We start from the raw sequence: 27,070 nt of genomic DNA, 5'->3' as shown, positions 1-27,070 counted from the left end.
TACTCAAGAAAATCCAGAGTATTTACCTGAAATATGGAATTTTTCTACAGCAAAACTGTCCAGTTGTTTAGATATTCTGTTTTTTTCCTGCAAAAGAATTTCCTTTAAGGCACTTTCCCTGTATCCTCTGGAATTGAGAGCTGCTAGAAGTTGGTTCAGTTGTTCCTGAGAACTGTAAAAGCACCACCGGTTTGGCTTATGTATTGGCAACGACACCTGTACAGTAGTACCAGTATGGAAATCTTGGTGACTGTTAGAGGTAGATTCTGTCTTCAAAGACTCTGAAGTTTTAGTAGCAGTCTGAGATTTATCTGCAATGTGACTCTGTACATTATTTTGAAATGAAGATGGCCGAGGCAACAACATATCTTCTGTAAGACCAGAATAGTCTTCTTCCACAAATAATCCTGGAACAGATGGGAAAACCCAGTAGCGTCGGTATAGGCGGTCCCGGCCCAAAGGAGAGATATTTGTACAGGCTGTGGCTTTCTGAATCTTTTCTGTAAGTTCCCTTTCTTTTGCTTGCTGTTCCTGTTTTAAAGCTTCTTCCTCCTCTGGAGTGGGTGGCTCACGTTTTTCACCAGTTGTCTCTATTTGCCTTGCCAGATCTTTAAAGCCATTCTGTCTTCTTCCTGAAAGAGCAAGCAAAAATGTTTTATTTCTTTATTTAATACATTACCTGGCCACTCACTGACCAAAGTGACACAACTACACATAGCACAGGTAGTTTAGAGTAGCACAAGCGGGCGTTTGCCCAAACAAATAACACAAGAAAATTTCAAGCAGGTAGCAAGATATCGTAACTTCTAAATTTTTCTTCTGCTCGTTTTGTACCATCAATCAACTAATGTCTTTATAGGCCCAATGTGTGGCTGCATTCACAATTTTTATATGGAAATTCTGTCTTCTGCAAGTTTCTGAACTAATTTCTTACATTTGCATTCCACCTCGCCTTCAAGGAGCTCAAGGCAATGTACATGGCTCTTCTTCCTTCCTCTTTTATTTTCACAGCAACCCTGGGAGATAAGTTACACCCAAGAGCACCTAGTGAACATCATGGTTAAGTGGGTCTCCTCAATTCTAGTCCATCACTCTAACCACTACTCTACTGTGCTGGCTCATAAAACGAGGGGAAAGGTTTTGTACCTTAGATACAAGCATTAGAAACCCATGATGGAAAGGAGTATCAAACTAGATCAATGGAACTATAAATCCATAAAAAATAATAATGAAGCTCTATCTAACAGAATGATGCAGGTAGTGAAGTTAACTCTACGCTTGCCTTCCATTAAAAACCCTAGAAGCAAGAACGTACAGCAATAGAAAATCAATACATAGCAATGAAAATGCACTAGAAATGAACTTACCTCCTCTTCTCTTTTTGTTTGGCACAATGTCATCTTCCTCATCTGTCATAGCATCTAAGTCTTGCTCCTTTGATTCAGTTTCTTTGCTCTCTGTGCTTGTATCAAGCTCTTCCCGCTCCTCCTCACTGATACAATAGACATACCAAAAAATATAAAGTCCTCCAAGTTCAAAGAGTTATAGGGAATTGCACATGCATAGCATATTGTAACACACCATAGAGCGCAGTCTGAAAAATTGCACTGTGCGCCACATTAAAAAAAAGACACACAGAATAAAGTTACGCCCACAAGCAGAGAACTCCACACTGTCCACATTTACTGGAGATGAAAACGGATCTGGCTGGGCTGGCTTTTGATAGGTCACATTTGATTTTCCAAAGTGTTTTATAATAAAGATCAATGTGCATGCGTGTGTATTGAACTCTTTTACTATGTTATCCCCCCTATAATATAAAATTTGTGATCATATTACGTAAATATCATAACCAGAAAGCAAGATAATCTAAGAAGTTTTTATTGTTGATGGAAATATTTAAATTGAAACTGTGTACACTAACCCCAGCATGTGAAATTAAGCACTATCCTAATTATATATGTAAATATTAACAACTGATCATACCCAATTGATACGTCAATTGCAGGATTTTTCTGCTCTTCTTTCAGTTTCTCCTGCTTCTCTTTCATCTTTAGTTCTTGTCCTTTTAGTCTTTCTTCTTTTTTCTTGCGGATTCTGATGTTATACAATACACACAGATGGTTAGTTGGAGCATATAGGGTAATCAACCATTTCCTCTAATTACATCGCTCTACTGAAAAGAACAGAGACCCAGCATGCAGGAGATCCTTATGTGCATCTTGATGCACAGAAATCTCTGGATGAAGGCCATGGTACATAATATCACTAAAATAAATAGTACTAAAAGCTTGTTGTTCAACAGATGAAAGGTCTGAGGTTCCTTCCCTGGCATTTACAAGCCTGGATGGGAAAGAACTCCACCTGAAACATTGAAGAGCTGCTGCCGGTCAGTATAAGGCACCTTTCCCCAAAAAAACACCTGTGGATGCCATGGCATGCTCAGATATCTTTCATTGTGTCCACACAAGACTGTCCTCTTTTTTACAGCACACTATCAGGATTATGGGGAAATCAGGAAGCCCAAGGGGAGGAGAGAGCACACAGGACAATTATTTCACTACTTTTTTGCTGAGCAGAGAAGCAGGAAGTAATTACTGCAGCTACCAGTAAAGCTATGACGAGTGGGGGCTTCTCCTACACCAGGGGTAGGCAACCTAAGGCCCAGGGGCCGGATGCGACCCAATCACCTTCTCAATCCGGCCTGCGGATGGTCTGGGAATCAGTGTGTTTTTACATGAATAGAATGTGTGCTTTTATTTAAAATGCATCTGTGGGTTATTTCTGGGGCATAGGAATTCATTCTTTTTTTTCTTCAAAATATAGTCCGGCCCCCCACATGGTCTGAGGGACAGTGGACTGGCCTACGGCTGTAAAAGGTTGCTGATCCCTGTCCTACACCAATGCTAGACTTAGACTGGCCCTTTTCGTTCTCTTCCATCCATGGCTGAGCTTCCCCCACCTTTCACCATTTTATGCATTCTCTTTCTCTGTAGGTTCTCTTCCTTCCCGCTTTGAATGTTTTTTCCCCTGCCCCACCCTGCCCCTCTTTATTTGGGGGTTTCTCTCTCTCCCACTCCACTGCATGTGTGTGTGATCAGAGTGTGCAGTACACACACACATGGAAATAAAATGAGAAGAGCATACTGATACTCCCAGTGTTTTGTAACTGCTCATGTTCCCTACAGCAGTGGTCATTTTCACAATACTCTTAATACAATTCCAAATGTGCTCATGGGCTCAAAACAGTTGGGAAGTCATGATGATGTAAGACCAGAGGTGGGAAGTTTTTTTCAGACATGGGGACAAATTCCCAAGGGCCACTGATTGACAGGGCCAGAGCCACAAGTGGGCACAGCAATTAATGTAAATGTTATATTTGTGCAAGTAGTCTAGTTGTTACAAACACCCTTTTCTACCCTCCTTCCAGTAAAGCAAAATGTATTATCAGAGTTCAAGCAGTCATTCCAGCCAGGCAAAAACACTTAAAGAGTTTGCAAAAAGGGGCCAGTTAAGGGTTGGAGTTGCCTTTTTTTATTCCCCAAGCTGGTGATTCATCCCCTCTAGCAATCTGTGGCCCTTCAGATATTGCTTGATTGCAGCTCCCATGAGCCTCAGCCAACACAACTAATGGTCAGGGATGCTGGGAGTTTTACTTCAGCAACATCTGGAGGGCTATAGGTTCTCCACCCAGTGGAGGCTATATTGAGCCAGCTGGTCTGGCTTGGTATAAAGGCAGTTTTCAGTTCCAAAGAGCAACTTCCTAATTTAGAACTAAATTTTTATATTGAAAATATGTAAGATACCTTGTAAAAAAAGGTTTGAAATAAGATTAATCAAATACACCAGAAATGTGTTTACTTTTCTAAATTGGATTATGACAGACAAACAGGTTTTACTACTGTATTTCTAGTAAAGGTAAAGGGACCCCTGACCATTAGGTCTAGTTGTGGCCGACTCTGGGGTTGTGGTGCTCATCTCGCTTTATTGGCCGAGGGAGCCGGCGTACAGCTTCCGGGTCATGTGGCCAGCATGACTAAGCCGCTTCTGGTGAATCAGAGCAGCGCACGGAAACACCGTTTACCTTCCCGCCAGAGCGGTACCTATTTATCTACTTGCACTTCATGCTTTCGAACTGCTAGATTGGCCGGAGCAGGGACCGAACAACGGGAGCTCACCCCGTCGTGGGGATTTGAACCGCTGACCTTCTGACTGGCAAGCCCTAGGCTCAGTGGTTTAACCCACAGCGCCACCCGCGCCCCGTATTTCTAGTAGGCTCTTTCAATTTTAGAAGCCACGCTTCTGGAAAAGCCCTCGTTTAGCTTTATTGTGCTGATATTTGGGCATCTGTGTTCTTGTCACCTTTCTGCTGCAGCTTCTCTTTCTTTCCGGTGCTGTTCTGCTTTTAACTCTCTGAATTCTTGTTTTGCCTGTCGTAATACATCAACAGAGTCCTCAATGAAGTCTCGAGTAGAAACAAGAGTCAAAAGCTTCCCACAGAGGGCATGAAGAATCTTCATCTTCTCCCCTAATAAAATGAATATAGATTGATGCTTCATTACAGAAGTCACATAATAATCCCGTGAACTGGTCAGTAAACCTTCATCAATAAAGTAAGGTATCTATTTTTAATCTGTCAGTGACCTTTGGGCTCATTAATCCATAGAGATTGACAAGATGTAAACCTAGTACAAGGAGGGTTGTGCCATTTCAGAGTTTAGCCACCTTGTTTTATGGCATAGTTTACCAATAGAATCTTCAACATGTTTAACTGTGTGTACAGTATATGAACTTCTTGCAAGCTATTTTCCAGTCTAATATAAACGTGATCCAAAGAAGCAATCAACTGTTCCATGCACCAAGGAACTTCTGGACTTGTGTTTTTTTGAGTATGAACCCACCCAGCTTGTGCCATACAGCAAAACACTTTTGAAACAAAGCAGTTTGTTCTATATAATGGAGGACCTGCTGTTCAAACACAAAAGAGCAAGTAAAAATACCCAACGTTCATATACTATCAGTAGCTCAATTGATAATGGCTAATGATTCTTAGAAAAACAGACATAAGCTCATGTAGAAAATTAAACAGACTTCCACAAGATACGTAGTGCAATCCAATGCAAAAGTAAGCCCGCTGCCTTCAATGGAACTTACTCTCAGGTAAACCTATATAGGATTGCAGCCTAAATCACCTACCTAGCCCCAATCTTTATTATCATCATTATTTAATTAAATTTGTATAACTTCTACGGCTAAAAGGTATTAGTGGTTATGCTTCAAGAGACAAAATAGGATTTTTCTTGACATTGTCCTAGTAAACAATTCTTGAAAACTTCTGTCATGTAACTTGACATATTAATTTGGCTCTATTACCCGATGATAGATCATACACGGAAGTACACGAGAGTTTCTTCAACAACCCAGGATTACTCAATCTTAGCTCCATGCAAGCATCATCTGTGGCATCAAATCCTCCTCGCTTCTGGTAACGATATTTAGCATTGGCTGATGTTACATCTGCACCTGATGCTAGGATATGAAGTCTGAGAATCTCAGAAAGAGTGCAGCTATCAAGATCCAAGTTTTTCAAATTGCAACCTACAGTTAACAACGGAATGAGTGTTAGACTATTTGGCTACTAAGAGTATTTAGCAAACAATGTGAATTATACTTTTTTTTGTAAAATAGTGCAAAACGTAACAAAAAGTGAAACCCACACATACCCTGATGTAACTGGGGCCATGCAGCTGCCAAAGTTGCAACTGCAGATAGTGCAGATTTTGTGGGGTCTGCATCTTCATCCAAAGCCTCTGTTAAATCTTTAAGGAAATAAAGACTTTATTCTAGTGAAAATTAACACTTGCATTTCGGAGGCGAAGCAAGCAAGTCTTTTCTAAGCAATGCGGAGACAGCATATAAACTCGATATTTTTGTAAGTTGCCGTGCAACAAACATATGCATACTACCTAAAAGCAGAGTAAGCATGCAGCACTCCCTAAAAGCTTCTTGCATTGCACACAACTTGACCGCAACAGCACAAGCACACACATGCAAAGAAAGATAAACCCATGAAATGCTCTTGTAAAAAAAGGTTTACTGCGAGAAATCAAATAGCATCTTATTACTACATTCTTATAATTACTTCATTATGATTATGCCTACAGAAATGAATTATGGGTGCCAGCAGCCCGTCTGTGCAGCCAGTCAGTGCTGATTTACCACATTACACATGAGATTCCATATCCTACACAGTTGATCAGTGAAGCACATCAACAAGCCAGGTTCAGAAGTTTATTTACAGCAGTATCAAGGTTATCCAAGACAGAAGTTTCTACATATCACCAAAGATAGGCTTATAAGTATTATTCTTTAAGGGTAGGAAACAGCAAGACGAAATACCCTTCTTTAGAAAGCAAATTCCTTATTCCTGAAGTTATTTCTTTTTCCTTTTTTTTTTTACAGACTGAGGTCCTCTCACATCCAACCTCCACAAAGCAGAACTGCGCTATCCTATACTGGACATACGGTAAGCCTCCATTCACAAAAGTTAATATATTTTCTCTTTAACAGCTTCTGCCAAGTTATACGTGTGAATGCAGCCCAACCAAAATATGGAGAGCCATAACACAGAACTATGGGCATGCCTACCCTACAATTGTGAGTTTGTTTAGAATGCCTGAGTCAAAGCTATGAATGATTCAAAACAAAAACCTGACTTTACAATTAAGCAAAGGAGTATCACATCTAGAATCTTGCAGTGGGAAGTTTTCAATTTAAGTGAGCAAAGTTTAACATAATATATGCATGAGAGAAAGGCAATCAGATACACACTAGCAGTACCAGTAGGTGCAGTACAGTCTACATAAGACTAAATTACTCCAAATGGCAATAAAAGTTTCACTTTTGGGTCCAAGGAATCTCATGTTCAACAATGACTACTGATTGAGTGTGGAAAAACACAATTCCCCCCTGCAACTGATTTGCCAGAAAGAAGTCATTTGGATTTCCTCTCAACAGAATAATGACTAAATCTTCCTTGCACAAAGGAAGAATCACATGCAGCTTTGCTTTCTTCCAAAAAAACCCTATTTCTCTGAATGGTATGTGAGATTAAACAGAATTTTCAGATTGATGCACTTGACTCTACAAAGCACACGTCAACTGTATATATTTCTTTTCTATATATATTTCTTTTATACAGTATACCACAACTGTTATTGTACTGGTTCCAGAGAAGAGGTGTAAAAGCACTCAATTTGGGGCAGGTGTAGGGAAATTTTGGTCCTTCAGATGTTGCTGAACTACAATTTCCATCAACCCAAGCCTGCATAGCCAATGACCAGTGATGATGGGTGTTATATAGTTCAGGAACATCTGGAGGGCAGAAGGTTCCCCACACCCATGTTAAGGGAATGCAAACACTTAATCTAGAGAAAATGACTTTACCAGACAAATTCTGATAAAAAAATGGAAGAGCGGTGGGGGATCCCGTCAATATTCTAGTCCTCAGGGAACCAAAACAAAACATGAATGTTGGAGCAAAGGTTTCAGAGTCAGACCAGTAGCTCATCTAGCTCAAGTCTTGTCTCCACTGATTTGCATAAACTCTCCAAGTTTCAAGGAGAAGTTTTTCCCAGCCCTTACTGAAGATGCCAGGGATTGAATCTGGAGCCTTCCACGAGCAAAGTGGATTTTCTGCAACTGAGCTATGCCCCTTTTCTGTTTGCTCTTTTACTACTTTATTCAGATGTGACTGCTGTGTGTGGTAAAAATATCACTATAAATCAACAAACAAGCTATTTGTTATGTGGTTTCTCTTTTCTTCAAGTATGCAACAAAGGAAATAAAAATAAACCACCACCTGAGCTACAGCACACTTTGGAAAGAGTATTCAAAGTCTGCAAATGCTGCAATAGATTTAAAAGTGTGCCCTTTGGAAAATAATTACATTAGCTAAGAAGTGTGCTATTACAAATCTGGACCAGGTGTTCCAGTGTGTGGATGACAATACTACTGTCACCGAAGAAATGAATAGTAAAGCTATGCACTGTTATGATGCCAGATTATTATTTAGCTGACACAAGAAGAAGTCTTACAGCACTTTAAAAAAAGCAACAAATTTATCATGGCAAACTTTCATCCAATGAGTAGACTATAATAGTCCATAAAAGCCTTACAACAATTTTTTTAATTTTTTTAGTTTTTGCACAAGAGCTACCAGCTACCAACACAGCTACCCCTCTGAAAGTTATGTAGCTTACACTGCTGGTGAGAAAGATGTATCTTCTGAATCTTCAGCAAAGTTACTGAATTCTGAAGAATTTTTTTTAATGAAAGGGATGTGTTAAGTTTTGAGACTTCTTGAAAACCCGCCAATGTGAAATTCTTGCTATGTCTAATAATGGGAAAGCTTGCCTTTTAAAAAAAATTAAAAGAGCACCTGCAGTACACACCAGAATCAACGCTGCAGCTAGCACCTGACAAACTTTTGTTTTTCTATAGCAATCATGTGCACTGAAGTGGAGCAATGTTAACTGAAATATTCCCATGCATGCAAATTAGTATGCGTGCCTATTAGTATGCAAGCTTTGCATTAAGAAGCACAGTTGAAGTCTGACCTTTGGTCTCAGCATCAGCTATTTGGTCTTTGGCCACTTCTTCTTCTTCTTCAGCCATGGCTTGAAAAATGGCCGTCAAGAAGAAAAACAGCAATTCACATAGTGGACCTTCACTGTCATTTCCAACAAGAGCTTCCTCTAAAACCTCTGTAAATAAGAAAAAGTGGATTTGTTCAAACTGCTACAAATACACAGTGAAAAAACTGAAAGCTGTTCCTATGTTATGTGATTGTCAAAATACTAATCAAGTCAATACACAGGATATTTTCCAAATAGGTCAACTAGAGAAACAATTGCTGTGATCCAGCAATTTATTCCAGGCTCAAGTGCATAGAAAGGCAGGTGGATCATCTCTTCATTTGTTTCAAAGAAAGGGCAAAGTTCATTTTGCAGAATCCCACAGGGCAGCATGTACACTTGAAATGAATGGGGATATTTGGTCACATGCATGTATCTGAGCACATATAGTTGCCCAGATCAGGATGATTGCTGACAAGCAGTACATAAGAAATAAAGAGCAGAGTGAATAAAATACATTAAAACTAATGTCAGCTGGAGGCACCTAAGCCAACCTAGATCCACAGCTGTACTCCCAATATTGCATCATTAATGCATTCTGGGAAGGAAGAGAACCTGTTTCTTTCTTCCCCTGCAAAACAAAATCTGTAGACAGGATGTTTGCAAAATCTGCTACTCATGTTTCCTTTAGATTCAGTTTGCTAAAGATTCACTTGCCTAAAGTCACTCCATCAGGAAACTCATCTTGAAGATCAAAGAGTTCACCAAAAGCATGGAGAAACTCCAAGACCATGACAGCATCACCAAAGATCTCAGGAGGTAGTCTGGTTTTCACTGGAGTTGGAACTGGAAGTTCCTGTGATGCAAAGTAAATATTTATTGTATGTTTCAGTTATACATATGCGGTGAATAATCAACAACATACATCACAACAGATTTGATAGCCAAAAAGATTACAATGACTACCCAGAGTGAGTGTTGGTGTTAGAATACAGGCAGAAAAATAGAGCAGAAAGAAGGTGGCAGTGGAAGAAGAAAAGCGGTGACCACATGTAGTGCAATGTCTTGTGCTGGTCTTGCCAAACTGAGAAAAAGTAATTCTCCTCCCATTAATCTCAATGGAAGGGAGAAATAATAGCTGCCACTCGGTCCATTTCAGCCTCAACGCAGGATATGGTGCAACTCAATACCATCTACAGCACACCATCACCAGCATATAAACCCTACAGAAGGGAAACAGCAGGGTGGGAAAGGCAGCTGTGGGTGCCAGAAAACATCCCACACAATTATGCAAGGAATGATGGGATCACGCACTGCAAAATTAACTGCTGTGATGGTCTCCCCACATCTGAAGCAATAGCTCATAGTATTTTTACTTTTTGTATGTTTTAAAGTATTGTAAATTTTACTGATTTTCTTATCTTTTCGTAAACTGCTTTGAGGTTGCCGGGTTTTGTTTTTTAAAACAATCAAGTGATGTGTAAATATTAATAAATAGAAAACAGGCAGACATTGCATGTCCCAAGTGCCTCCATCGCTCTGTGGCCTCTGCTTTGGTGCTCCACATGAGGGCTGGCAGATGTGGGCTGTGTTCTGCTGCCCTGATTAAAGCTCATATGCCCTCTGTGCCCCATAGTGGGCAACAGCCTCCTGTTCTTGCTATTTCCCAGGGATGAGATGGTAGCATGTTTACGGCTATGACTGCAGGACTCGCTCACAATGGCACACTCAATGCAAGTAGAGGATTGCTTTGCAAGTTACAAAACTTATGACTTAAATTACTATCTATTAAATATAAAAAGTTCTGAAACTGCACAACTATCGTTTTAAGTCCTTTTTCCCCACAAGGGGAGAATGTATGTGATAATCATATAGTGGATTTACAATTTCAGCAGAACCATCGGGCAACTTTTCTAGCCACAGAAAAGGTCTGAAAAACAATGCATAAATACACAAATATTTCTGGATTGTGGACTCTCTCTCTCTCTGAAGTTCCATTACCTTAAGATCATCACATTCCATGTCTTCTCTACGCTTACTCCATTGTTTTAGATGTTCCAGGTATTTCCTTTTCTCTTCGCGAAGCTTTTCTCTTTCCTGCAATTACACAGAAAATGACTACCAAAATAGTTAAAAACAGCTGTATTTAGATTATGCATTGGAGTAATAAAATTCAAGATAATGTCAATCCATGTACTTTTAGTGGAAATCTTGTAAGAAGTTAGGTTTATAATTTAATCTAAGCAACAGTTTAATTTACTGATTATTGGTATTGCATAATTTTCTTTAACTGTTGCTCTTGATGCTTATGGAACTTACTACTTTAATTAAGAGAATAGATAACATAATTAGGATATTGACTGTTTCACATATGTATACATGATTCTATTTATTTACATATCTTGGTAATGACAATAAAGGAATTTTTTTTTCAAAAGAAATGTATCATTTATGTTATTACATTTATTTCCCACCTTTCTTTCAAAGAGCTCAAGGTGGTATACATAAGATTTTTCCTCCCATTCTGCAGCCCCCTCAACAAACCTGTTGTAGGTAGTTAAGAGAAAGTGACTGGCCCCAAGTCACCCACTGAACTTCATGGCTGATGGATGATTTGAACCCTTGTCTCCTAAGTTTCCTTTATTACTTTAGAAAAAACCATCAAATATTATGAATAAAAGTCCTATTTCAAACAGTATGAAAATAGCTTGTATTTGATTAGACATAGGTAACCTAATTTTGGTAATGCCTCAACAGAACACTACACACATTAAGAAAGGATTGTGTCAGGGAACTGCCATCAGTGCCGGAGGGAGAGAGCAAAAGCCAGAGGGATTCCAGAGAGCGTCCAGGGATTGGGAGAAGCAGCCCATCTTCTGGGGAAGAGAATCAGCGTAGCACCAGTGGAGAAGGGGGGCAGATGGGGGAAGCGGCAAGGCGGTCCCATGACTCCTTGCCTGGGACCAGCGGGGAGAGTAGAGGTCCTCCGTTGCCCATGCCCTCCTTGCGCAGAAGGCTTTCGCGCAGAGAGAGTAGGAGGAGACTAGGCGTCAAAGAGCTTCTTTGCTGGAAGAAGTTTTAGAAACGCCCACTGACGGATTCTGCCAGTGATTGAGTCAGCCACGGGTGAGTGGCTGTCCGGACAGAAAAGGTTCACTTAGGCAAGCCAGCCAGGTGTTTGCACCCAGCCGGGGAGATAAGCACCGGCTTACGCACGAGCAACCCCTAGAACCATTACAGATTGCAACAATGTCCTGAAAATTAAAGCTTGTAACTGAGACCGCAATTTAGAATTTTAACTCACACTATCCAGGGGGCTTTGGATAGTGATGAAAAGCTCCATATAGGAAACTATTTACGATTTTGCAGACGCATTCTCCTTCACCACGCAGGTGAAGAAACAGCAGTGTGTCCTACTCTTCTTTGTACTGTGATTCATATTCCTAAATACAGTTGTTTCTTGGAAGTTGAACCGCGTCCGTTCAACTTCTAAAATGTTTGGAAACCAAAATGCGGCTTCTGATTGGCTGCAGGAAGGCCCTGCAGCCAATCGGAAGCTCCGTTGGATGTTCGGCTTCCAAAAATAGTTCGCAAACCGGAACAGCCATTTCCGGGTTTGCAGCATTCGGGAGACAAAACATTTGAGAACTAAGCTGTTTGAAAACCAAGGTACGACTGTACTGGGAACCTCTAAATGTAGCTATATATTTAAAACTAATACTGCCATTTCAAACGATTAGGAACCCAGGTGGGGGGTACCTGACCTTTTCTTTTTCTATTTTGAGTCGCTCTCTCTCTTCTTTCTTCTTCAGCCTTTCTCCTTCCACAATCTTCTTAAGTTCTTCCTTCCTTTTTTCCTTATCTTCTCTTTCTTTCTTCTTGGATTCTATAGCAGTTGTCTTTTCTCTTTTCAATTTTTCTTTTTCAAAAAGTGGACAGGAGAACTAGAGTTGTATTATTCTTTTTAAAGAAATTATATAAACCACACTTCAAGATCAAGTTAATCAAATCTGGCCACCTGTGGGTGATGCCGTCACGTTTAAGGAAACAGCCCCAAACAGACATGCTATGACTACAATCCCAATCACAATTACTGGGAAGTAATTATAGTTCTGGCTGTAAGCGTATGTCAGAGGGATTTATGTCCAAGCTAATATGATGTATTATGATTATATCCCACCTTTCAGGTAAAAACATAGTGCTCAATTCAGCTAGCACATAAATAAAAGACAATAGTAATACAATAATGGGGGGAAAATAGTAAAGAGGAAAATCAGCAACTAGTTAAAACATGTATCATGGCATAAAATTATATAGACTAAAAAGAAAAAAAAAGCCCGGTTAAACAAAGCAGTCGTAAGAGTGAAGGGGCTAAATGAACCTGTGGCAAAAAGAGTTCCACAACTGAGTCACAGCTTCAGAAAAGGCCCTCTTTTGAGACAGGACTGCAACAGCTTCTTTCTTTGAAGAATAATACACTAAAAACTACAGCACTAGTTCTACAGAATCAACAAAAGCCAGCCCATTATGCATGTTTTTCATCTAAAAAAAAGCTTATTCATCGCATGAGCTTGTACTTACCCATGGCCCTCATTTCGTCTTTTTCTTTTTGGAGCCTTGCCCTTTCTTTTGCTGCACTGCTTGCATTTCTAGGACTAAGCTGCTCTTTTGCAACGAAATCCTCCTGAAGACAAAAGGGGAAACTCATGAAAGGGCAATAACTGAAAAACTGAAATCTTTTAACAGCTTGGTGGAACATATCGCCAAGTTAAAATGTATATGATGAATGAATAAAACTAGAAATGTGTTTTATTTTGTGGCAATAGCAAGTTTTGACTACTGTCATTCCAAATGTAAACACCAGTTTAATCCAGCCTCATTGCATATGAGAGGCCAGGTTTTTAAGTCCCACCTGTGCCCATGGACTTTCAGGGCCTTGGTATATAAATTATTATCTCTCAGGCCAACTGTGGAACAATTTTGACTTACCTAAGACAACTAATGGCAAATATGAAAAACACAGATAGCAAAGTACTTTGCCGTTTTGAATTGCTGTAGGATGCAATCCACTGCTGTTTCTTGTTGAAAAGCACATTAACAAGTACTGCATTGCGTGGACAGGCGGAGTCCCCAGATCCTGCACGGTCCCCCCGTCATGTGGAATAACGACTCAAGACAACGTGCTATGGGATTAAATTGGCCACAACTTTATTAAATTTCAAATGTGGGTAGACCTTGGCTCAGGCATTGGGCGTTCTCCCTCCCCGGTCCCCAGCCGGGGACCTAGGGAGCATCAGGGTTATCCAGTGTGTGTGGGGGGGATGGGCCGGCTCTGGAGAACATATGTTCAAGCAGAGATGGCCGCCCCCGTAACGCCGCCGCCGCAGGGGAGAGCAATGACGACCTTTCGGTGTACGGCCAAAGCCTCCCTTCAGAAAACCCCTTTAACGGGGAACCCTGGTATCGCCGCCGCAAGAGGAAGATGGACAAAAGGATTCCGCCCAAGGCCTGATACCGCCAAAGTTGTGACGTTTTGCTACGGGAAAGGCGAAACCTGCCAATGCAGGGAAATTCCTTTCCGGCCCTTTAACAGCGACCTTAACGTAGCAGCGCCCACATACCTGTGAAGAAAAGTTAATCTGCAAAACCTGTGAAGACAAGTTAACCTGCAAAATAAGACATTAACTGAGGGTGGGTAGGGTGGGAGAAGCTCTGGAGCCAAGTGAGGATTCCTAGGTAAGATCCTCCCTCTATTGTGTGGGCAGGTAATCCCTCCCCTACCTGGCCTGGTCTCCTTGGCAACGCTTCCCCCAGGTGGGATTGGACAACTGACTGAGGTAGGCGGAGACCTCCAGGTATCACACCTGAGGGAAGGCAAAGCCAAGCCTATGCTGTTGGGGCCACTCCAGATCTAGGGGCTGCACGCGTCCACGCAAAGGGCGCCCCCCGTTTTAAGCGGGGAGCGGTCATTACTTACATGATCATCAGATGCCATCTTTGGAGGTCTCCTTCGCCGTCTGTTTGAAGGACTGAAGACAAAAGTGGGTGGATCATCAGGAAAGAGGTAGGAAAAATTCTGTTCTGCTATCTTGTATTTTGCAAATGATATTGCCTTGTAGAGAAAGATGGGGAAAGATTGTTGAGAAGGCTGCCTGCTCTTGCATGTACACACTGGCTAATAAGCTACGGTTTTAGAAAGAGACACCATTAGCCATTATTTCCTAATCAACACCACAGGAATGAGGTATCTGTAGTAAACAGAACACTCTTTAGTAAGCATCACTGAAATAAATTAATCATGAGTAAATTTGGGGTGGAGAATTTTCTTTTTCTGTGTCCTTTTAACACAAATGCAACATTGCAATGAAAAATACACCACCATTGTTTCAAATCAGATTCCAATTTATACGAAACCATAGTAGCATTGCACAATAGTTGGAAAACAAGTTTGGGCTAATAAATAAAAGAAGTACTTGCTACTACCACTAGAGACTTTTTTTAAATGAGTTTTTCTCATCTCTGAAGTGTAGTGCCTGAACACCTTGAGGCTGATTCATATAAAAACAGCTTGGGCTCATGCACTCCTAGTGTGCTCTCATGCTCTACTGACAGCAAGCTATCGTTTACCTAAAACCTGGGCCAGACAAGGACAGTATAGTACAGTATGTGTAGGTCTGACGACAGTCAAACCATAGTTTACCATTTCATGAAAACTGTAATTATATACTTATTTGATTTAAAAAAATTCAAGGTGGTTCACAATATTAAAGAACAGCTAAAAACAAACAATAAAGCAATAATTAATGGTAGCATCAAACTACACACACACACACACACACACACACGATAACACAACAACTAAACTGGGTATCAAACTAATTTCACTGCCCATAATGTGATCAAAGTACAGTCTTGCTTCAACTTGTTTAATTACCTTAATTTTAACAATGCCATCATACGATTCACAGTGTTGCTTCAAAAAGAGCTTTAGTCTGTCACGAGAAAATAGATGTTTCCTCCGGCTATGGTACAGGACAAAAAGAAAAGGAACATGCATCAATATCAAAGATGATTCCCAGCTGAACTGGCACACTAAAATAGTTCCTAAATTTAGTTTTCAAGAGAAAACTATCCTATCAAGTATTTTTTTCAGGAACTACTGTGCCTGGCAATTCTAATTAAGTAATATAAATACCAAATCATTCCTGAAATAGAGTCAAGATTAACCAAGTGCTCTTACAGTACTATAATCCAGAGATTGCCAACCCAGCATCTGCAGGTGCCAGGTTTGTGGTCCTTGTGTATTTTTTTATTTTTGGTGGGGCGAATGGGAATGTTTTGGAGGGAGGTTTTCCTTTTGTTTTGAATGGCAGACATTACGTTCTGGCCCCCTGCGAGCATAAGTGAAATGTGCATAAACGGGGAGCACCCTGCTGCGCCTCCAGCTCTTAAGGAGACCTTCTCTGGAGTTCAAAGGGGATGTCCTCTTCAGGCTCTAGGGAAGAACTCCTTTTGAGTCAGAGGCTTGAGGCTGCTCAGCTGACCCCCCACACCAGCTGAGCAGCCTCAACTAGCCTCCAGCGGAAAAGCCCAACAGCAGCCGCTTTCCTGCGTGTCAGATGTTAGCCAGGAGGCTGAAGAGACTCAGCAAAACCCCACTGCAACTCCGGCACGCAAGGAGACCCTCCCTGGAGCCCATAGAAGATGTCCCCTTCAGGCTCCAGGGAGGGTCTCCTCGCAAGCTGGAGGAGCAGGAGGGCTTTGCTGATGCTCTTCAGATCTCTCCCCCCCACTTCCGAGTTTCCAGGGCTGCACATACATGCAGTCACATGTGAACTGAATTGAGCAGATGGGGAGATGCCTGTACATGGTCGAGACCTTGGGCTGAAAGAGTGGGAGATAGGTGTGCATGTGTGTGAGAGAGAGATGGATGGATGGATGGTCTATGAGAGGAGAGATGTATGTGCTGTGTGTAAGAGAGAGGTGTGTGTTTATATGTGTGGCCTATGAGAGGTGCACTTTGGCAAAGGGAGAGGAAGAGATGTATGTGTGCCTGTGGTCTATATTCGTACAGTGAGTGTGTACACATGCAGGTAGAGTAAGTTCAAGGATTACAACCTAGACTTTGGTTTAGGGTTGGCTTTGGGACTTTGTGCCTTTAACAGCTATGTAGTTGGCAGACACTGAACAGGTTAAGCCTTTTCCACTATGGAAATACAATTATGTACGCACCCATTCATAGTCTGCCTGTCAGACATTTCAGTATGTGTGTGGCTACTGGTTTATTTTTGAGCTATCTGCTCAACATTGCTCCTCATATGCATATAGGGCAGTAGGACCATAGCCTTCAGTGCTTACCATATCTGAGATGCTTTCACTGTAACAGATTCATACAGTTGTTTCTTAATAGGCTTCACTTTGTACTTGAACAAGGAGGGTTCAGTTATGGCTTTTTCCTTCCTAAAAACAAATATCAATTAATTTCCTCTCTCTGAACAGAAACATTTCTGTGCAACATTTCAATGAGTTAACTCCTTCAAATTACAAGAAATTAATTATGTAGTTAAATGTAATTAAAATGTACAAAACATAATACCACATAAAGAGTTTGAATATAATTAGTATTTTTAAAACCAAATGGTTGCCCTAAACAACAGGAAAAATATTAAATTGTATTAATTTTCACAGAGACGCAGCATTCCAGGCTTATAGGCTGACCTGCTCCAACAAATGCACATAACTCTCAGATTCTGGAATGGTGTAATTCCATTCCACTATAGGCAAAATGGCTGCATAGAGGTTTTACATTAAGCAACTATTCTAATCCAGTTTTTGTAACCTTTTAAAACTATCCATATTTTCCAAATATAAAACTAATCTTTTACCCATTTTGTGCAGAACTGGTATCCAAGTCTGAATCATCACTATCACTAATTACGATAGTGACTCCATCGGAATTGTTAACATGGCCATTAGCCATTCCATTTTGATGCACTGGTGCTTTAACTTCCAAAATCTTACACTGCAGTCTGAAACAAAGCAAACATAAGAACATAGCATTTTTTTAGTGCAAAAAGATTTAGTTACTGGAATATATACCTAAAAGTAGTTCGCAATCCAATATCATTTTATACTAACAGACAGATAAAAAGTGGGAAGAATGTTTCAAGAGCAGAGTCAAATGTAAAGTATGTGCTCATTTCTTCTAACCCTTGGATAGTCTGTGAACTTAAAATCAGCTTAATTTTATCTATGTTCTTATCACATATCCATGTAGTTCCATAATTATGGGATGCAAACAGAGGTCTTCATGGGAAGAAAAACAGTCACTAGTGCTATTCTGCAACTGCATAAGCACTAGTGTAAGTATGTGTGGTGCTATAATAGGTGGGTATTACAGCCGTTCTCATGCCTTTTGTAAGCCCCTGAAAAGGCAAAATCTTAATTTGTTTTCACTTTCCTTATGCAAAGACTATTTGCATGAAGCAAGACTATCTGCATGAAGAACAGTACTCCGAAATGAAAACCAATGCAAGAGTAGGGAGAATTTCCACATATGAGTCTTCAGCACATTGCAAGTATGAGAGTACATCTGTTATACACAGTACAGTAATACATTTACCCTATTGACAATGTCCTATTACAGCAGTCATATTAAATTATCTGTTTTGGTTTTCAGCATTAATCACAAAGCCTCTTGTTTTATCCAGATAAGAAAACATCTTAAAACGAATGCCTGTTATGTTACTGAGAAACTAGATATTAAACACAAGAGAGTGGGAAGATAAAAGGTTCTATGTTGTCTGTGTATCTACACTAGCAAAAAAGATTATCCTTTATTACAGTTGATGACCCAAATAAACAAGGATAACATGACTGTTGTCTAATCTCGTCTTAATAATGGCCCATTTGCTTCCTGACACATTGTAAGCCTCAATTTTTGGTAAGCATGTCACCTAATGAAGACAACCATTAAATTGTTCAATGCAAAAGGAAAATATGTAATTAACACCTCTTGTCGTAGATGTTACACTTACATACATATTGCTATTGCTGAAAAGTACAGGACATGCCTTGCCAATTGTATAATAGACCAGACTACGTTTAGCATATTAGGGCTCACTGCATTAAAACAGCTGTGTTCTTTAGTGCAGTTGTTTCAGTTCAGCTACATTCTGTGTAGACTAACCCAACACAAGAACATAGGGGGTGGGAGGTAAGATGACAGAAAGGGATGAGAGAAGACAACCTATTAGCTTAGGAGGAGTGGGGAGAATGTGCCAGTAATGGCTTAGCTTCGACCCATATTATAACGAGCCATAAGCCAAGAACAAACCTTGGTGAGAGCTTGAAGACAGAACTTCCATGTTTCGAGGATTAATTTTTGGTTTCATCTAGCATAATTCACAAGTTGATTCCAGTTTGAAATTAATCAGTTGTATACCTGAAGTTCCTGATATCCTAAGAATGGCTAGAAGATCAGGGACAAGGTATGGACTCCTTATACTCTCCCTTTTCTCATGTGTGAATTTCTCCTTCCCAGTTATGGTTTCATTTAGCCATAGGGTAGCATTATAGCTGAATAGCCCCCGTTATCACTAAAACCATGTTTGCTTTCTTAATTATATTTTGAAATTAATATTTGAAGTGGGTTTCCAAATTATTTTTAAAAGGAAATTAAGTTAGTGCTGATGCAGACATAATGTTTGGGACAGAGAGGAGAGGAGGGAGTTCAAATCTGTTACATATTCCAAATTATTTAAACATGGTGAGCACCTCATGCATCTGCATTGAGGCCATTGTTTTTTAAATGATTGAAAACACAGCAAAATAAAACATTATCATGCAGGCAGTGTGCTTTTTATTTAGATTTATATCCCACCCATTCTATACATACAGAATAATGCTTTGTATCTCAGAAACCCTTAATCTGTCAGTCAAAATCTTCCAGATAAGGAAAAAAGGAACTGGGTTGAAGAATCTGATCTAGCCACAAATTTAACCACAGATTCTAGCCGTGTGACCAGCCAAAGCTACTTAAAATTAAGCTGTTCACAAGATAAACCTAGATTTTGTTTTCTTTTTACAAGAGCCATAAATATATATCTCAAAACTAGCAAATATAAGAAATACTTACCTTTCACCATTATTCCTAAGTACTGCAACAATTTCACCAACAAAATAACGGTCCTTGATATAAGCAAAGATGTCATCACAAACTTCATGAAGTCGTGAGCGCTGAGTGAGGGTAACTAAGTATAGAACTGGAACAATAAGTGGCTCTGGAAAGTTCTGGAGATTATGTAGGGCTTTCTTTTCTGATTCTAGTGCTTCTTGATAGGTGAGTCCAGGTTTACCGGTAACAGCACAACTCCACACAAGGCTATTACACAGAATGGTTCGTTCAAAAAAGTCACTGCAACAGAGAAAGTTAAAATAACTGAACATGTCAAATACATGTCTAAGTATAGGCAACCCCCACTTTGAACGGGGGTTGCATTCAAGGTCATCGCACGTTCTGTGAAATCACATGTAATTGGAAAAGTCTGCAAACACTCCGCTCCTGGTTTCAAAACTTGGCCTTGAGGCCAACAGTGCCTTAAAGCCACTTTCTCTCTCATATATTGGTCTTCAAATAGAATACCATTCCTCATTATGCTTTGGGGGGATTTAATCTCATTTGAGTTTAAATAAAATCAAATCCAGACCCAACATGTCTTATGTGGGACACCGATTATGTGGTACAACTGTGACTAAACCTCAGATTTTACCTGATTCATCATAGAATTCTGTTCTTCTCACACTAATCTTCTACTCACTTGCTCAAATGTGAGCTTGATTTGGGAGGCAGGTCTGGAGATGTGAGAGTCCACAAGCATTTTTTCTTCATCTGTACTGGTACCGTCCTACGGTTACCAATTTTACTTTGGCTCCTTCTATATCAGTTTCACTCATTTCATTTTCTTTTCAAAGTGAGCACAATCCCATCAGAGACACAGGTAAGTATGACCCAAATCCATTTAGCATGGACCCATGATTGCCATGAAGCAATGAAATACTGAGCCACTTCCAACAGGGAATGTTAAAGTTCCCAACAATATCACCCTGGCTATCTTAAATAAGGAGACTGCTTAACAATGGTAAGGACTATACACCAACAGAATCCCTATCCTGAACACCCACCATTAAAAAAAACATGCTCGAAACTATAATTAAATGAATGAAAACTGTAATGTTGAATGAGGCACCTGGGTATGGGAATGGAATCACTACAGCCCACTAGGCCACCTGCTACTGTTTGGAAAAACTGGCAGACAAAAGCTGGGAAAGATTTACATACAGCCAGGTCTTTGTAATATATGCCAGGTCAGCATGCTCATCCAGGATTAAATTCTGGATGGCAGCTGTCTTCCCATTAACTGAACTAGCATTCAGCTGCAAGACTTTCAACCAGGGGGACTGTCAACAAAGCAACCAAGATTCAATTGGTCTAGAGATACTAATAATATGATTATGATTTTAATGATTGGCTGCTGGGCTACGGTCCATTTTATGGGCAACTACTAAATACGGCACTTTATGGGTGCAATGAACTTCTTAGGTGGCAAAGAGTTGATACTACTAAGATGAAAGTTTTGCCACTCTCTTCTAACTGAATAAGGAGTGGAGAAAATGCCAAATCTTCTGGTGCTACAGAAGTGTTTTATAGTAGTATAAAAATTCCTGAAACTTTAATTTAGCAGAATTTGTGGATTTGTTGTGTGGATAGTACTGAATCTTACGACTTCTATTAATTAGTTTTTTAGGCTGCTTTTAGGCAAATACCTGTCCAAAGCAGCTTACAATAAATAGACATATATATAAAACTTTAAAAAGCACTACAAGGAAAAATTGAATCAGTCTATCATCCAGCTAATGAGATTCATGCAGGTTTGCAATCACTGTAACAGAAACAGTAACCTGGGAAAGCATGCCTGTCCCATGGTTTCCTTGTACCACAGAACATGGTGTCTCTCCAAACCTGACAGCCAGCATCATGTAATAAAACTGTTGGACTTAGCCCAAAATACCTGGCCCGAAACCCTGATTAATCTGGAGTAGCCACTTTATCTCCACCTCATTGAGCTGTTGCAAGTATATAATTGCAACACTATATATATGCATACAAATTTGATAAATCAGAAACGTAAGACCAGTTCTTATGTAGTTGTAACTGATGATTTTGCTTCTTTCCACAAGCACGCAGCCAGGGATAACAAACCATGATCCCTGGGTTAAGTATTATGTCCATGGATGTTTTACTCAAATTAACCATAGTCAATAAGCCAAGAATGTACCTTGGTGATAGGTTGTAGTTTGATGGGAGCAAAACCACAATCCCCAATTGTGTGGGGATGTGTCTCTTAAATGCATAACTGCAATTTTAGTTTTTTTACTCTGTTTTGGTTTTATACTGGTTTTAATCTTTATACTATTTAGCAAGTGGCTTTGGAATACATTTTGTTAAGAAAAGCATTAAGGACAATTAATAATGACAACAATAATAATAATGACAACAACAACAATAATAACAACAATATATTGGCTGTGGAAAAGGGAAGATCCCTTTTCTATGTGTAGCCTATTAGTAAAAAACAAAAACACAAAAAACTGTTTGGCCCACTACAGTTCCACACTGTTCATGGAGGAAGAGACTTTCCATTCCCTGTGGCTAACACAGATGAGTGGTTGCCTGCTTGCCCCCCCCCCCCAAACACTCATTTGCCTACATGGAATTGCCGTACTTGCTACCTCTGACTACCAGATAAATTGCTAAATACAAGAATGCATTAAGAGCATCCTGTATTTTACAAGCTTATATATCCTTATCTAAGTATATCTAAAATCAGTCCAATTCTTAAAATAATGTAAGATTTCTTCTCTTGCTGCTACATTTCTAAATGGAAGAATTTGATAGGCATTTTCTTACCCCCAGATCCCTTCTCACATCTCCAACAAATGTGGGTCTAGCAATGGTTTCTCAACGGTGAGCGAAAGGAACTCTGCACATGCCCTTATGTGTTCCTGGGACAACACTGAGAATTTTTATACCCTATTGATGTCAGTAGAAGAATTGTGCATAGCTCACCTCTCCAGCTAAATTTTTTTGGACTTCAAAGTGCTCAACTTTGGCTGGATTATACATAAAGTGTTGTGAATAAAGGGGAAGGATGAAAAACATATTCCAACTTCTTATCTATCAGAGTTCTGGATGAAGACTTTTGTCCTGAAGAACTTTTTCTTCTAATATTACATTTAATATGTAAAGTTCACATATTCTCTTCATACCTATGCCAATACTTAAGAACAAGGATAAACTAATGAAGTTTATAAATATATTTTAAATGTAAGCTAATTGAATACTACATGCAATTACTATTCACGTCATCTCGTGGGAAAACAAAGTCCTGTGAAAAGTTATTATAGAAACTGAAGGCTCCTCTAAACTGGGAAATACGTAACTCTTATATTCATGAAAATCTCACCCAAAAGTAGTGCTGCTGTACTGAGCTTTATTTCATTAACTAAGTAACTAGATTAGTACTTTTAACTAATTAATTGATAGCCTGCCATTAGAGAGAATACCTTGTGGACCAACTGTCCTCCTCTTTCATTTTTAAAACCGAACAAGCCAGAGTGAAAGCCACAAAATCAATGGAACTCTTAATGCATGGCAATAAAGCACAATACTGAGATACACAGCTTTAGCTAAACCAGCACATTCAAATGCGTCATCACTTTCCCTTGAATACGCTCAACTATTGTACTTGCCAGCGTTAGAAGAACCCTGACAGATACTACGGAAACAGAATTATCACCCCCTTTGGAGCTCAAGAAACAGGTGCCGACGAGTCCTACTCGCCCGGGTGGAAGTTTAGGGTACTAAAACGCCTAGTGTGTCGAAAAGAGGGGAGGTTTCAAAGGAGGTTTAAGGGGGGTCGGGCGCTTTTAAACAGATAAAAACCCGACTCAGTTGCACTATGAAAGGAGACGGCAGGAGGGGCTGTCGATGTTTTGAACTCAACCCCATTTGGGAGCGGGAGGGCGGCTACAGTAGGCGGCGCGTTTATTCGCCGTCCTGCCAGCTGCTGGGAAAACAATAGTGTGCGCGCGGGGCGGTTAGCAGCGCCCGTCCGGAGGCTCCCCTTCGCGCAGACCCTCCAAAGCGGCGTCTATACGACGCGGCCGGCCGTTGATTTCTGTGTGGCGGTTTCCGCGCTCGGATTCGCTCAAACGCGCCAAGTCGCTTCCACAAACCGGAGGCAAATGCGAGCACCTCGCGAAAGGCCTAGTGGAAGCCGCTTTGACATGCGGCGGGAGGGAGGGGGGAGAGTGGTCTCGGGATACCAGAGGGACAGGGACGGCGGGAAGGGACCAGACCCGCCCCCCCCACTTGCCACAAACTTTATTTCCTCTTCTCCCCCTCCCCCCCGTCCTGAGGGGAGACACAAGAGCGCGCGCTAAAGGACTGCGGGCAGGACCTGGCTCGACGCCCCCTCCTCCCCTCGCAAGAGGGGTGGTCAGGGGGTTTTCCCGACCTTTCGGAGGGGGATTCCCTCCCCACCCTCTTCTTTTCCCAGGCCAGGTGTCAGCCATTTCCCGCCGCCTCCGCCGCGCTTTCCTGTTCAAATCAGCCCGCCAGAGCCCACGAGGAAATGGGGGGGGGGGGGGGAGAGAGAGAGAGAGACTTACTCGTAGTTCCTGAAAATCTCGTTGGTGACCTTGCAGTAGAAGACGTGCTCGTCCGGCCGAAGGTCAGCGGGGGGCTTCTCCCTCACGAAGGGCTTTCGGTGTAACAGTGGCATCGCCCGGGTCCCGTTTCTAAGTGGAGTATATGAGGAGTAGCGGGGGGGGGGAGAGAGAGAGAGAGAAAGGAGGGCGTCAGGTCGAGGCGAAGAGGAGCGGCGAAAGCAGCAGCAGGAGCAGCCCGAAGACGGTTCCTTTTGTGTGCGTGCGCCTGACACGCCGCTTCCTCGCCTGGGACTGAGCGAGCTCTGTGTGCGCAAGGGAGAGAGCGAGAGCGGATCCTTCCTTTCCTCCCCCGCTTCTCTCTCTCTCTCCCCCCTCCCCTAGGCCGCCTCACAATGGGGCCATGACGCCGAACAGCAGGCGGCGGCGGCGGCGGCGGCAACGACTACTCCCTCCTCCTCCTCCTGCTCCTACTACTACTACCCCCCCTTCCTCCTCCGCCGCCACACAACGTGCTCGACCGACCCGGGGATTCCCCTCCCCCGGTGTCTAAGGCCTCCCTTGGACTCACCGCCTCCCCCCCCCCCGCTCCGCCCACGGGGGTCGCCCTCTGACCGGCCCGGCGCGCTGTTCCGCGCACCTCCTTCCGCTCTCTCTCCAAAATGCCAAGCAAACAGGGAAGAGAAGGAGGGCAAGTCTTTTTGATCGCTTATCTGCTTTCCCGGCCAGCTTCTGTCGGGACTCTCTCCTCTCCCCCCCCTCCCCTTTCCTCTCTCTTTCTCACACACACCCCGTATGATCTGATGTTTAATGAGGGATCCCCTCCAGCTGAGAGGCTGTTAGATGAGCCTTCCCTTCCTGCTGTCAGGATGTACACGAGAGTGCCTTCCCCCATCCTCCTCCCCTGTCTTCCCGGAAAGGTCTGTAAGGCAAATTGACCCTCCTGAGACAGAGGTAAAGGCTGCACCATCTCCTCCTACCTGATTAGTAACTCGATTGCCCCTTCCGCCCGGCTGGTATCTGATGAGTCTTCCCTCTTTTATTTCTGCCCCCCACCAACCCCGCTCCTCGGAAGTTTTTGATCTACTACTTCAGCTCTCAATGAGGAAGAGCTGTTGGGAGGAGCTTTCGACTTCTTTCCCCTACATCTTTATTGGCCGATCACCGCCTTTCCAGCTTGTGACACGCAGGAAGACAGAGAGCTACATTATTAATTAATGGTTGAGGCGCTCATCCTCCATTTTTGAATTAGCAGCCCCAAAGCTCAGTGGCGTGTGTCGAGGCTCTTAGAGGCCTAGCCTGGTCATTAGGACTCCTCGTTAACCCTGGTACCCAGGGAGCAGGTTGGATAAGGTTTGTTGGTTTTCTAGTAAAAGATACTTGGAAGCTAAAATAATACGTGGTCATTGCATTCTAAGAAGAAAATCAAGTATCTGATACAGAATGTACATGCAGAATGTTGTTTCTGTTCGTGGTTAAACACCATCATGTATTTCTAACAAATTAGGGAATAACCTCAATCAAGGCCAGGTCCTTAACCTGGGTCACAGGTCACTATTTTTAGGTATGCTATATGTCTGGACATACCCGGTATTCAGGCCTCATAAACAACGTCTGCAGAAATGTCAAGGAAAATCCAGATGTATGGCAGCCTATGTTTGTAGATCTTGTAAAAAACAACTGGGCAAAACAAAAAAAGGTTCAAGAACTTTGACACCCCCCCCCAAAAAAGCCCATCAACTTTGCAAAAAAAAAAAAAGCATAATTTTTGTGTCTGGGTTTTCCACTTTTTGAAATATGGCAAACCTATTTTGAGCACTGATGTTGGACTTTTTTTTTCAGTGTTGTGAGGATTCATCAACTAGCTACATATACACAGATTATTGCATGGCAATTGTTTCATATTCAAATCCACAGTAAATGCTCTCCTATCCCAAGCCATGCTCACAAAGGTTACTTTAATAAGCCCATAACACATATATTTCTTACAGTGCTTGCACATAGTTTATTGTGAACTTGATGCTGCTCCTGAATGAAAGTTTTTCACAGTGTACTTATCAAAACACCCTGTGTCTCCCCCTTATCTGTTCAATCCAGTTTTACCATTTTGGGTAGGTGGGTGTGACTTACTGGATTTTCCACAGAAACACTACATCTGAATTAAATGAGGAAATAATGTAAGACAGTACAGTGGTACCTCTGGTTACATACTTAATTCATTCCAGAGGTCTGTTCTTAACCTGAAACTGTTCTTAACCTGAAGCACCACTTTAGCTAATGGGGCCTCCTGCTGCTGCTGCTGCTGCCGCTGCACTGCTGCCACCCAATTTCTGTTCTCATCCTGAAGCAAAGTTCTTAACCTGAGGTACTATTTCTGGGTTAGCGGAGTCTGTAACCTGAAGCGTATGTAACCTGAAGCGTGTGTAACCCAAGGTACCACTGTACTTGGATGAGAGCTATATTGCATGCAGGATGAACCCCAAGTCCCTTATTCACACGTGAAAAGAGTTAAAATAGGGAAGCAGAAATACATACACATTGTATTTCCAGAGTTCTTGTTCAGAAGATAAGTGTTCTGGTTATAAAACACACATATTTTAAAAGAATGTCCTCTTATACATAAAGCTGAACAATTAAAATTAATTCATACCAACTGAGATCCTAAAGCTGTTTTACCATTTGTCATGTAAATGCAACCATTTAAA

General features: G+C 41.4%; 1 protein-coding gene across 8 annotated transcripts in view; it reads right to left on the bottom strand.

Moving 5' to 3' along the window:
• The window catches only part of BAZ1A (bromodomain adjacent to zinc finger domain 1A), a 42,051-nt gene extending 16,576 nt beyond the window's left edge, over positions 1-25,475 (bottom strand). For 3 of the 8 annotated variants that reach the window (XM_080977558.1, XM_080977560.1, XM_080977564.1), the window contains exons 1-18: positions 25,346-25,475; positions 24,369-24,497; positions 19,774-20,052; positions 17,522-17,665; positions 16,995-17,096; positions 15,571-15,658; positions 14,614-14,748; positions 13,218-13,320; positions 12,401-12,555; positions 10,638-10,733; positions 9,354-9,492; positions 8,619-8,765; positions 5,724-5,819; positions 5,374-5,598; positions 4,363-4,528; positions 1,987-2,097; positions 1,368-1,492; positions 27-632 (exon numbers count right to left, since the gene is read on the bottom strand). In XM_080977558.1, the coding sequence (XP_080833684.1) occupies positions 27-632; positions 1,368-1,492; positions 1,987-2,097; positions 4,363-4,528; positions 5,374-5,598; positions 5,724-5,819; positions 8,619-8,765; positions 9,354-9,492; positions 10,638-10,733; positions 12,401-12,555; positions 13,218-13,320; positions 14,614-14,748; positions 15,571-15,658; positions 16,995-17,096; positions 17,522-17,665; positions 19,774-20,052; positions 24,369-24,481 (2,830 nt within the window). In that variant the 5' untranslated portion in view covers positions 24,482-24,497; positions 25,346-25,475. Of the gene's footprint in view, positions 1-26; positions 633-1,367; positions 1,493-1,986; positions 2,098-4,362; positions 4,529-5,373; positions 5,599-5,723; positions 5,820-8,618; positions 8,766-9,353; positions 9,493-10,637; positions 10,734-12,400; positions 12,556-13,217; positions 13,321-14,613; positions 14,749-15,570; positions 15,659-16,994; positions 17,097-17,521; positions 17,666-19,773; positions 20,053-23,261; positions 23,404-24,368; positions 24,869-25,345 lie in introns of those variants that run through there. The other 5 variants (XM_080977562.1, XM_080977563.1, XM_080977559.1 and 2 more) reach the window with 4 other exon arrangements.
• Positions 25,476-27,070: the final 1,595 nt, after the last annotated feature.

This window comes from Podarcis pityusensis, assembly GCF_964106645.2.
Source record: "Podarcis pityusensis genome assembly, chromosome: 1".
Taxonomy (NCBI): domain Eukaryota; kingdom Metazoa; phylum Chordata; class Lepidosauria; order Squamata; family Lacertidae; genus Podarcis; species Podarcis pityusensis.
This window is presented reverse-complemented; position numbering and strand designations above follow the sequence as displayed.